The sequence below is a fragment of the Capricornis sumatraensis genome, chromosome 2 (assembly GCF_032405125.1).
Source record: "Capricornis sumatraensis isolate serow.1 chromosome 2, serow.2, whole genome shotgun sequence".
Classification (NCBI taxonomy): Eukaryota; Metazoa; Chordata; class Mammalia; order Artiodactyla; family Bovidae; genus Capricornis; species Capricornis sumatraensis.
The window spans coordinates 90,211,794-90,224,473 of NC_091070.1; the positions used below are offsets into that span (position 1 = coordinate 90,211,794).

General features: G+C 43.9%; 1 protein-coding gene across 1 annotated transcript in view; it reads left to right on the forward strand.

Moving 5' to 3' along the window:
• The first annotated feature begins 1,554 nt into the window (after positions 1-1,554).
• HOMER1 (homer scaffold protein 1) overlaps positions 1,555-12,680 on the forward strand; it is a 129,606-nt gene continuing 118,480 nt past the window's right edge. The window contains exon 1 of the mRNA XM_068965408.1: positions 1,555-1,658. Within this exon, the coding sequence (XP_068821509.1) occupies positions 1,654-1,658 (5 nt within the window). The 5' untranslated portion in view covers positions 1,555-1,653. The remainder of the gene's footprint in view (positions 1,659-12,680) is intronic.

Here is a 12,680-nt window from a genome sequence, read left to right on the forward strand (position 1 = left end):
CCCTAGGGGAGGGGGGAAAGAAGGGAAGGACGGACCGCTGGGCCTGCGGACCGGCCTGGCTCCCCACGAGGGCCGGTTCGGCCCTCGACTACCGGCCTCCCGGCACGCTCGCAGCCGCCGCCTCCTCTCGCTCCCTGCAGGGCCCCACCGGCTCCTCGGGACCGGTCCGCGCCCCAGCTCCCGGCCGTTCCCCGCGGCGGCCGCCGCTTCCCGCCCCCTCCCGCGAGCAGGGGGAGGGGCCGCGCTGCTTGCCGTTCTCCCCGCCCCTCCCCGCCCCCCGCAGCCCGCTCCACTGCCGCGCTCGCCTCTCGCGGGCGGCGCTGACCCGGGAAGCGGCGGCTGGAGGCGGAGGCGGCGGCGGGCTGCGGGCCGCCGGGCCAGCGCTGCTCCGCCGAGCGGGAGCTGGAGTCCGGCGGAGGCGGGTGGTGATGGGAGTGTGAGGAGGCAGCGGCGGGGCCCGGGCACTGTGAGGCGGCGTGTGGCAGCGGTGCGGAGCGGGAGCGGAGAGGAGCAGGGGTGGGGCGCTGGAGCCGCGGCTCTTCCGCGGCGTCGAGCCCCGGTCCCCCGACCCCGGCGCGGGACCAGCCTCCCGCCTCGGCTCGGGCGGGCGCCGGTCGACCCGTCAGCCCCGTGCTCCGCGGCTGCTCGGCCCGCCCGCGAGCTGGGGGAACAGCGTGCCGGGAGCAGCGTGGGGCTTGGCTTCTCTGATTCATTCATTCGCCGCCGCCGGAGCTTGGACCTGCAGCGCTCCGAGGAACGGAGGGACAAGGGACAGCCGCGAATGAAGGGCCGGGTGGGAGCCAGGCTCCATTGTGCTCGGCGGCGGGGGGCGGGCAGGGGCTGAGGGGGGTGGGATCGGGCCCCCTCCCGCTGCTCCCCGGGTGCGCTGCGCCCCCAGCCTGCTGCCAGCCTGGAAATGGCTCCGTGTGTTCTCCTCGGGAGAGTGAATCGATCCTGCCCAGCCTTTTCTTCCTCCTCCCCGCCTCCTCTCTGCTCCCAGTCTTAGGAAGGGGAAAAAAATTAAAGACAGAATCCAATGTGGAGTGCCGAGCGCGTCCCGAGCTGCCGGGTTTGCACGTCGAAGAGGTTTTTCTACATAGCTTTTTTCTAATGTCTGCGCAGGGAAGCAGTGGCATTGCTGCTTTTAGGATTATTTTCTCATAGGGATCTCTCAAGTGCACGTCGCATTGGGTTGCACGCTCCACCCCCAGGAACCTGGTGTGGTGGAGAAATTTGAACCCGCAGCCTTAGTAGCACCGAAAAGGCCGAGTTACCTGGGCTCTCCCTGAGTGTGGAGGAGGACATGAGCGAAATGACCACCAAGCTCATGTTTTACAGGACTCCGTGAAGCTGGATTCTGCGTTTTCCGACACGTAGATTCGTTTTGTGGAATAAAGTTCACCGCCGTTCCCTCCGCGCAGCATTTTAACTCTAATAAGCAAATGCCACCTCTGTTCGAACGTTTTGGTATTTCCCAGAGAGAAATAATTTTACCTAAGGGAACTAACTGAATTTTCAGCTACATTGAAATACCTCCAGAAAAGGATCTCGGGGGTGGAAAAGCAACTGCGAAACAACAGACGGAGAAATTCATTTGGAAGTTATTCCGTAGCATAAGAGCAGGAACTTACAAGCAAGTTTTCATTGGGCAAAATGGGGTAAGGATTTTTGTGCTTAACCCCCTTGGAGTCTGTTTATGTTTGTGTGTTATTGAGCGGTGGTGGTGAATTGTCTTTGTTTTAGCTTTTCAAACATACTTGCCACCTTGCTAAGCTAGTTTTAGTTTAAAAATATAGGTATGTTAGCCTTTTAAGAAGTTGTTTTTGTAGAGTGACACCAGAGGCCGTGATTAAGGAACATACGTCTATTACTGTAACCAGAATATAGTTTTATTACTGATATTTAAGAAGACCACACGTTCTGCGCTTTCCTGGTCGAAGTGCTGCAGCAGTTTGTAATCAAAAGTCGTGTCGTCTTAGATTTTATTGCCGGTATCTTTAAAGAGAAGCCCTGAATGCTCTCAGTACTTTGAGAATGATCAGGTGCACAAAGGACAATTATAAAGTAGTGGGTAGGTTAGAGTCCAGTCCTTGAAAAGGATCCAGGGTAAATTGTTCTCACTGTGCCCTCTGTTTTGCCCTTGAGTAGCCAAAGCAAAAATCTATAGAACTGACTTACTGGGGGCATTAAAAAACGAAAATCTGAAAGTCTTAGAAGGACTCCACAGTGCCCTGCACTTAGTTGGACATCAGAGCCTGAATAGGAAACAGCTTTTTGCTGAAAGAACTTGTTCACTTTCTCTGTTTTTTGGCTTTTAGGATCAGCTCTTCAGTTTGTGTTAAGTGCCAGGTCTACACCTTCTTTCAGATCCAAAGTCAAAAAAGAGTGCGTTTTTCAACCTTTTATTCACTCTTTACACAATAACTTGATAAAATGCTTGTGACTTTTCCTAATTTAAGCCAGATATCTGTAATATGTTAATAGAGTAATGATCTGGTTTGTTTCATTGATAGATTTTTTTTTTTTTTGCAATGCTTTTTGTCAAAGAGGAACTTCCAGAATTTTCTTTCTTTTTTATTATGGTTGAATAAAGACATCTGAAGTGTAGCTAAAGGACAGAGATTGAAAAGATAGACATGGAAGTTCACAGTTTAGGGGTGTGCATATCTAAACTTTCGTTCTTAAAATGTTCAGAGGAAAGTTCTTAATAGTACTGCTCTTTTTGTTGGAGTTATAACTTGAAGTTTATTAACTTGAATAAGTTTGAAAATGTTACGAATGTGTGGTAGGAATCCTTCATCAGGAATTGATGAGAAAGAGCAATACTTGTTTGTAAAACTTCAATGACAAAGTGATGAGAATACATATAACCTGCATGATTTGGGATACTAAGAGCAATTAAAATGCCTCATTCTATTTCTAGTGTTGCTATTAGTAGCTTGGTGATCTGAGGCAGATTGCTTGACCTTTGTGGACTCTTGTTTTCTAATCTGTAAAATGAAAGCCTTAGGTGAGTTTTACATTTTTTTTTTTCCAGTCTGTAGAAATGAATTATTTCTTTCTCCTCTATTTTTGTAATTGCTGGCTTGTTTCTTGAAGCAAATCTCTCAGATGCAGAGATTGCTTTTTATAAGCAGTTGTTAAGCATGTAAGCTGGAAAATAATGGCATTTGAAAAATGTTTTGGATGAATTGTACCAATTTTAATAAGAGAAAATACTGAAAAATAACTACTGTTCAGAATCTTTGAAATATGGCTTCCCTTGAGAGTCTGCAGCCCTTCTGTTTAAAACGTGTCAGAGAAGAAAAATCAAGTGGCAGTTTTTCATGCTGAAGGCTGAGTTCTCTGTAGGCTGTGGAGTGGTAGCATCGTAAAAAAAAATCAGTTTTCCACAACCTTTAAGCTGCGGAGTGGTAGCATCGTAAAAAAAAATCAGTTTTCCACAACCTTTAAGCTGCATGAATGTCCATGGTTTTACTAAGGGAAGCTTGAGAGGAACTTAATACAAAGAACACTGGTCTTTAAAGCATGAAAATAAGTCCCACACATTTAACATACTAAAGTGTAATAAAATATGTTTATAAACTAGCGTATTTGTCCTTAATAAATTCTTAAAAGTTGATTGGAGAGGCAAAGGAACAAATATTTATGGCATAATTTTTCTACAAGTCTGTATTTGGGGCTATGACTCTTTCTCATTAACAGTGACCTGTTTCATCTGAGTTGTTGAGAGAAGGCATTTGTGGAAGTTTCCACACTTGGTCCGTGTTTGTACCTAATAACTATGGAATAAGCATAGCCTCCTGCACCTACTTAAACCAAAAGGAAACAGAGCTTTAAATGGCCTTCAAAGTTTTTACCTAGGCAGTCCTAAAGTACTTACTCTGACTGGTATCTAAGACTTTAATACTGTGGATGAAGAGTTTCACATTTTATGAATATATTTTTTGACTAATGTTAGGTCATAATAGAAGTTTACCTTTGCTTTAATTTTGGATATAATTGCAAGTCTAGGGGCAAAATTGAAACAAAAGGAACAATTTTTACAAGAAAATGAGTGATTAGTTCAGGCAGAAAAACAAATCTAAGGCTCTTGTAATAGGAGTTTATGAACTATGGGGGAAATGGAAAAGAACAGCTGGAACTGACAGTTGGCAGAATCTGTCAAAGTGTCTTGGATGCTGCCTGAACTGTCTTAATTACAGTGAAGACAGTTGAAGGATTGGTTTGTGAAACAGGTGTATCAGAACCCCTAAAAATGAGAGCATGCATGTTAGGTAAAGTCTTGAAAAAGCTTCCAAGCCCCAGCGAGGAGTCCCTGTTAGGTATGACCGCCAGTCCTCCATGTAGTATCTCCTAAAGAGAGCAGTGAGTCAGGAGCTATTTTGGAATGATTAGAGTAGGCAACAGAGATCATAAAATTTCGATGAGGTATTTCATGCTACCTTTTGTTTTGCTTAGCTCATATTGCCAGCTTTTTGACCTCAACAAGGGAGAATCCCCTCCCGTCTTGTTAAGAGTGAGTTATTTTTAAAATGTGATTTTTCCCTGCCAGTAAGGTTGATAATACTGTTTCTGACTTAACTCACCTGTGGGTGGACGCCTGGAGAAACCTTCTGCTCTGCCTTCCCCAGATAACTTCCTGAAACATGGAAGTGGGTGCTGCCACATTGCAATCTGAACCTTCTTTTCTGGGAGCCAAGCAGACATCTCTTTCTGTCTCAGGCTACTGGGTGCTGCTCTCCGGGAACTGTAGCTAAGATGCAGAAGTCTCGATCCAGCACTGCAATCTGAATGGGCATGGTTGCAAGGGCAACCACTCACATTTCTAACATCAGAGAAGTTAGATGGAAGTCTTAATTATTTGTTCCTTTTACCTGTTTTGAACCTCTATCGTGTGCCATATGGAGCAGCTCAGTGCTGCTGATACACAGACTAGTAAAATGTGCTCCTTCCTTTAGGGAGTTTATTGTTTAGAAGTTGGGTCAACAGTCAAGCCTAAAATTAATAAGTACAGTAGAATGCCTAAGGGACTGAATCGTAGGTATCATAGAGATACAAAGTAAGTGTGCATATGGCATTAACTGCTGAGGGAAGCATAAAACTTTTGTGGAGGAGGTAATCCATATTAAATAATGAGAACTGGGCACAGGTGAGCCTTGTAGACAAGTAGCCTTCAAGGCAGAGGGAACGGTGTGGTTGACAGCATTAAGACAGTTCAGCTCAGTCTCTCAGTCGTGTCCGACTCTGTAAGCCTGTGGACTGCAGCATGCCAGGCTTCCTTGTCCATCACCAACTCCCGGAGCTTACTCAAACTCACGTCCATCAAGTCGGTGATGCCATCCAGCCATCTCATCCTCTGTTGTCCCCTTCTCCTACCACCCTCAATCTTTCCCAGCATCAGGGTCTTTTCCAATGAGTCAGTTCTTCGAATCAGGTGGCCAAAGGATTGGAATTTCGGCTTTAGCAGTAGTAAATATTCCAATGAATTTTCAGGACTGATTTCCTTTAGGATTGACTGGTTGAATCTCCTTGCTGTCCAAGGTGCTCTCAAAAGTCTTCTCCAACACCATAGTTCAAAAGCATCAATTCTTTGGGGATCAGCTTTCTTTAGAGTCCAACTCTCACATCCATACATGACTTTTGGAAAAACCATAGCTTTGACTAGACGGGCCTTTGTTGGCAACCTAATGTCTCTGCTTTTTAATATGCTGTCTAGTTTGGTCATAGCTTTTCTTCCAAGAAGCAAGCATCTTTGAATTTCATGGCTCAAACGGACTTTCAAGAGTCTAACAGACTCTTGCAGGTCACAAATAAAACCTTGTGCACACCAGGACCCAGGAGAAGGGAGCAGTGACCCCACACGGGACTGACCTAGACTTGCCTCTGGGTGTCCAGGAATTAAGGAACTGCAAAATAATTTGACTTGGTGAACTTGGCTTTATGGGGTACAGCAAGAGACAGGCCCAGAGTCTTACACAGGGCTCAGGTTAGAAGGCCTTGTGGACCAAACAAAAGTTGGTCTGTTTCAGGCTTTTTTGAACAGTGACCCGTTATAGTAAGATAATACATTTTTACCTTACAACCTAGTGCACACATATGTAAATGATAAAATATGAAAAAACACCCTTTGCGTGATGCACACTAGTATTTTCTATTCTAAGAAAGAGCAATGGTTGAAATGCAATAAATGGAGTTAACATCCCAGGACTAGCAATGGTATTTTGAAAAACACTGCTCTTAGCTCTGGGAACCACTGGAGTGTTTTAAGAAAAATAGTTACTTGAAAGGTCAGGGAAGTAGGTTGAGAAAACAGTTTTAAATATTTAAATTTTGGCTTTGTACATTGCATCCTGTGAAAACACAAAACTTGGACAATGAAGCATGACTTGATAGGGGAAGTGGATAGCCAGCCGGGCCTGGAAAATTCCAGGGTGTTAGGAGAGGAGGGATGGTGTTGGGTTGTGTGTGGTTGTCTGAGTAGGACTTTTTTTTTTTAGGGACCAGTGAATTTTACGTGCAGAGGTCAGAATGCAGGAAGCAGCATGGTATGTTCCTAGCAGAGCCACACACTCAGAAGGGCCGTGAAATAGTGAATTTGGGAGTTTAAAGAGGACTTTCTTGCTGGCATACAAATTGCATGGAGATAGAATGTTTTGGAATTCCCCTAAGTTAAAGGGTACATGGAGTTGCTGGTAAGATTTGCCTTGTATGCTAAAAAGTTTGTGATTAAACAGAATTGTAATTTTATATATATCAATCTACTGGGAGGCCATCCACTGTAAGAAGCATAGAAGAGTTTGCATGTTTTGAGAATGGGTCCCCCCCCCCCCGTTTTATTGCAATATAATTGACAAGTAACATTGTATTATCGTAGGATGCACAGCATAACAGTGAGCATGTGGGAGCCTGTGTCTGTGTTGTGAAATGACCACAGGTCCAGCTAACATCCATCCCCTCATCTTGTTAAAGCCTGTTTTTCTTGTAATGAGAACTTTCATGAGAATAGGTTTATCTTTTAAGATATTAATGGAGTGATTGAGCCCTCACTCTTAATTGAAATTTGAAAGAACTCCTTTTCTGTTTTCGGGGTTTTTCCAGGTAGCGTGTTACACGTGAACGAGATCACTCTTGCTGTTTCTTTTACCCTAATCTCTAACCTCCTGTTCCACATAGTAAGGGCTTTTAACCAGCTCCTTTTTGTTCTTATTTCCTTTTATTCTTGCTGCTCCATCCCCCTTTCCCTTGGCCTAATGATGCAGGCACAGATAATAGCCGTGGACCCTCAGGGCTTTCCTCCAGGGCTTACAGACATTTACTCACTTCCAGGCAGTGGAAAAAATGTCAGTCTGTTCCACCTCCAATTCTACCATCTCCTTAACTTTGCTTCTGCAATTTCCTTCCTGCTTCCCAGCTTCTCTTTCCTTCAGTATTGGGGTTGATGATGCTTATCTGAGCACCGCCCGCCCTCCCCAACCCCAGCACCCCGTGCCGCGATTTGAAGGAGGAGAGAAATTTTCTTTTCCAGTTTTGTGGTGATGGGCTGGTTAGGACATCCACTCTCAGCTGACAGGTAACAGGACCTCTGTATGGCATAGCAAATTGTGTTATCATGCCAAAATGTAGGAGATTATTACTTAAACTTAGAAATAAGATATATAAGGTCTTGTCAAAAACTAGATCCTAGAGTTTTAAAATGAAAATAAAAACTTTTTGAATAGTTACATTTTCAGCAGAGTACAAAACTGAATTAGAGTAGGAGTATCAAGATTAATGTACTTGAGTACTTGCACGAAGCTGTTAGTAAGAGGGTATCAACAAGCCAAGCTTGGTTACTTTATATATATATATGGAAATTGACTTTTGAGGGGAGCAAATGTTAGAGCTGGGATCATTTAGGAGGCAGAATGGATGTTGAAGATGATGTATTTGGTGTTTTCTTTTTTGAGGAATTTCCTGGTGGCTCAGATGGTAAAGAGTCTGCCTGCAATGCGGGAGAGCCTGGAGGGGGAAATGGCAACCCACTCCAATATTCTTGTCTGGAGAATCCCATGGACAGAGGAGCCTGGCAGGCTACAGTCCATGGAATCATAGAGTCAGACACTAGTGAGAGACTATTGACTGGGTGGCATGTTAGGATGTGATTATGTAAGTAATAAACGACAGGGACCCTGCCTTCCCTCCTCAAGCCCGTTGAAGGGGCACATTGAATGGAAAGTCTTCCTTTGACTTCCTTGGTCTTTACCCTTTGGACGCTTACAGCCACGTGTCTTGGTAGCACATCCATCTGCTAGGTAGGGTTTGTCTCATGTTTCTCTGTACATCTGAAACCAACAAAACACTGGAAATCAACTGTGCTTCAGTTAAAAAACAAGGAATCACAGACATCACCCCCTCTCCCAAAAAAAGCCCAACAAGGTGTCTCATTTTTGATTAGACATTAATCCTTTTAGAAAATATCCTTATTGAACCTCTGTTTATGTCTTTCACTTGTAATTTTCTTTTATTTTTCTTGGCTCTAGAATAGAATTATTAAACTTTCACAGCCAACTTGCAAACCTATCATGGACAAGTAAGTGTATACACTAAAAAATCCTTTTCAAAATATACATGTATAAAGAGTGTGTTTGGGGGAATCTCTTAATTTTGGTTCGGATGTGTTTAATAATTTTGAAGTGAAGGCACAGTATAAATCTGACCAGTGTGACTTTTCTTTTTAGGGTTTTGGAGAATCATGAAAGCGCATTTAGGATAATTACCTTGTTGTTCATGGCAGTTAAGGGGTTGACAGAAGTGTCTTTGTACATAGTTGTAAACTGAGTTTAGTTTTAAGTGGTTAAATGTTTCAGATGAAAAGGTGGTCGAGTCTCAAAAGGTCCAACATTGCTACTGCCGTGTGTCTGTTTTTCCAAACTTATGATGTTTAGTTGAAATATTTTTTTGTAGTTAATCCATGGTTTTGTTTTGTCATTTTTGATTAATCAGATGCACTGGATGGAAGAGTAGGGAAAGTGAGTTTCAAATATTTAAGTGTTTGCTGATATAATTTTTAAATGACTGAATATAAGACATTTTAGCTAGCTTTATTTCTCAGGCTCTGTTTAGTTGAGTGAAATGTGAAGTTTCTACTTGTGTTGCATATTTGTAATGACCCATGGCTTACACAGTAAAGTGACCCTGTAGTACACAAGATTCATTATGTTTGTGGGATGATTGAGATTTTCCTAGAAATCAAAAGTACTTCTCTATTAAGGTTTGAAAAGTTGAGTACTTTTTAAGATGGTATAAGGTTTCATGCTCATTAAGTACCTTCATTTCAAAAGAATCCATGTGGTAAGGCAGTATTTATATTCACTTTAACCCATCTATGAGAATTGAGATGAAGTCTCTGAATCTTACTTAATGGGCATTTCAAGTGTAGGTAAAACTTTTTACAGGCTAATCATTCGGTGGTCTTTAACATGTAAATACAATCATATAGAACTGAATCTTTGAGGTTAAAATGTTAATTTTTACAACATCTCTCTATATACTATAAAATTAGGACATCCATTATCACTCTGTTAAAAGAGACAGTTATCAGTGAACTTGTGCTCTTAATTACAGTTTGATTTTCCTTTCTTCATTGTAAGTCTAACACTATTGGTCATTTCTGTGCTCCCTAATGTCTGATAAAAAAGATGAAGTTGATGACAATCGGTGCTGCTTGTTTTAAGCAGTGTTCTTTAGGGAAGAGATTGAAATTAATCACATGTATGTGTTCTATTTTACTGTGTGGTTTGTCATTACCCTCCACTTGTATTTTTTATTGATTTCTTTTTTTTTCTTTTTAAAGGTTTTTAAAAATTTCATTTCCCTGGTAGGTATAATTTAGAATTAATTTTACAGGGACAAGTATAATTAAGAATTACTTTTACAGGCGCAAAACTGAAATTGCTTTTTCATGACCTTGCAAAGAGAAAAAACCAAAGTATTCTTTCTTGTGAGGTTTCTTCCCCCCCCCCCCCCCCGACTAATTGTGAGCCCAATATGGCTTTGGTGTAGCTAAAAAACTTTCAGATATGTAAAACAAACATTTGACTTAGGATCTGGATTTCATTTACACATAACTCTCTTTTCTCTTTAATGGTAAGCTACTGGCAGATGGCAAAGTCAGTTTTCTTTTTTGTATCAGAAAATAAAATTCTAAAATCCAAAAAATTAGCAGTCTGCTCAATACTTTCTCTTCGTAGTACAGTTTACTTTTGCACTTTCTCTCACTTTTGAAAAATCGCTTTAATCCTTTAACACAATATTAGCTTTAAAAAAATTGCTTTGCTTTTTGGACATTTTTTTTTAATGTTCTTTCATAAAACATGAAGCTAGCTCTTCCATGTTACCTTTGAAAAGAGTTGACACCAGTTCCTCAAGGCAGAGCAGTTTTAAGAACCAAGGACTTTTTATAAAATTACTGAACAAGAGTTCGACAGAAATTAAACACCTATCAAAGCAGCTTTTGCTCCTTCGTGAGGTTGTTTTAAATCATGTGTGTTATGTCGCGTCTGATGCACATGGTCACGTGCCGCAGGGTTCAGAGGGCTGAGAAGAGAATGCTCTTGACTGCCACCCCATCTGCAGGACTTGCTCCTCATTTGTCCCTGTCTTTAGTAGGAGGGCAGTTCTCCTGGGTTCCCTTACCCTACTGCTCTCCACCCAGGTGCCCTTTCCCAGTAAAATCTCTTGCTTTGTCAGCACATGTGTCTCCTCGGACGATTCATTTCCGAGTGTTAGACAAGAGCCCAGTTTCGGGCCCTGGAAGGGGTCCCTCTTCCTGCAACAAATGACGACTCTGGCGGGGACTCCTCTTCGCCGAGACTGACATCCTGACCACTTGGGGTACTCAGGGGCCAGCTTGCCTGCCAATGGACCAGACCCAGCGGCCGCAACTGGGACCCTTTTGTCCCTGGTCTCCTCCTGACGCGGACAACTGGCCAGAGTGCCCCGACTGGTAAGGAACAAGAGACTTTATTGACCTCTCTCCCTTTCCCTCTCTCTTTCCTCTCCTTAAGCCTTCCTATCCTTCCCTGGTTTTCTAGTCCCCCGGTCCTGGACGCAGGAATCTGGTCGAAGGGCCCTCAGCCTGAGCTGAGGGTTGAGACTGATCACCTCCTCTTGGCAGAGAACTTGAATTTTGGTTGTGGTCTGGTCTGATTTCTGGTAGGGCCGAGTTCCAGTCCTCCCTTCTCTGGAAGCCCAGGGAAAAGTCCCATAAGGCCTGGGTATCTGTAGGTGGCAGGAGACGTCTGTAAGGCCACCCCTTTCGCCCCCCTCTCGCACCTCCTCCCCCTTCTTCTTTCAACCTGGCTTCCTTTCCTCCCTTGAAATCTTTGATGTTAGTACTTGGATCTGAAGTTCTGTGTATCTATAGGAGGTTTTCTGAGAGACTGTATTCTTGTATTTAAGGGCTTCCCTGGTGGAGCCGAGGTTAAAGCGTCTGCCTGCAATGTGGGAGACCTGGGTTCGATCCCTGGGTTGAGAAGATCCCCTGGAGAAGGAAATGGCAACCCACTCCAGTATTCTTGCCTGGAGAATCCCATGGACGGAGTAGCTTGGTGGGCTACAGTCCACGGGTCACAAAGAGTCGGACACGACTGAGCGACCTCACTTTCACTTTCACTTTAGTAGGAGGGTGGTGATAGTCATAGCCCAAGTTCATGTCTCTCTGGGTACTGCGTGTTGCATTTCCTAACCACCTGCTGCTGCTAAGTTGCTTCAGTCGTGTCCGACTCTCTGCGACCCCACAGATGGCAGCCCACCAGGCTCTGCTGTCCCTGGGATTCTCCAGGCAAGAACACTGGAGTGGGTTGCCATTTCCTTCTCCAGTGTATGAAAGTGAAAAGTGAAAGTGAAGTTGTTCAGTCATTTCCGACTCTTAGCGACCCCATGGACTGCAGCCTACCAGGCTCCTCCATCCATGGGATTTTCTAGGCAAGAGTACTGGAGTGGGGTGCCATTGCCTTCTCCATCCTAACCACCTAGATCATAGCGAAGCACACATGTACAGTGCAAGTTGAGAGGTTTTGGGGACTTAGACCCCACTTTTAGTGGACAGAAAATCCTGATTCCTAGCCGGAGAAGGCAATGGCACACCACTCCAGTACTCTTGCCCGGAAATCCCATGGACAGAGGAGCCTGCTGGGCTGCAGTCCATGGGGTCGCTAAGAGTTGGACACGACTGAGCGACTTCACTTTCACTTTTCACTTTCATGCATTGGAGAAGGAAATGGCAACCCACTCCAGGGTTCTTGCCTAGAGAATCCCAGGGACGGGGGAGCCTGGTGGGCTGCAGTCCATGGGGTCGCTAAGAGTTGGACACGACTGAAGTGACTTAGCAGCAGCAGCAGGTGGGTATAAGCTGGATGTACCAGTTATTTTTCTAATAAACTTCCGTGGTAAATTGTTGGATCCTTTCATCTTTACTTTTAAGCATGCCTCAGTCTTAAGTTGTGTTTCCTTCCTTCTGTTTCATTTAAGAAATCTAAAACGGTTATTCTGAATAAGGCTTTTTTGTGAGTTGGAATTTTCTGCCCTAGTTGCTTTCAGTTTCCCTCATTAGGCTCTTAATAACGGTCTCTAGGAAGTTATTGTAAGTGGATTTGACTATCAAAGAGCTTAAAGTACTCACATTAGAAAATTTCTGT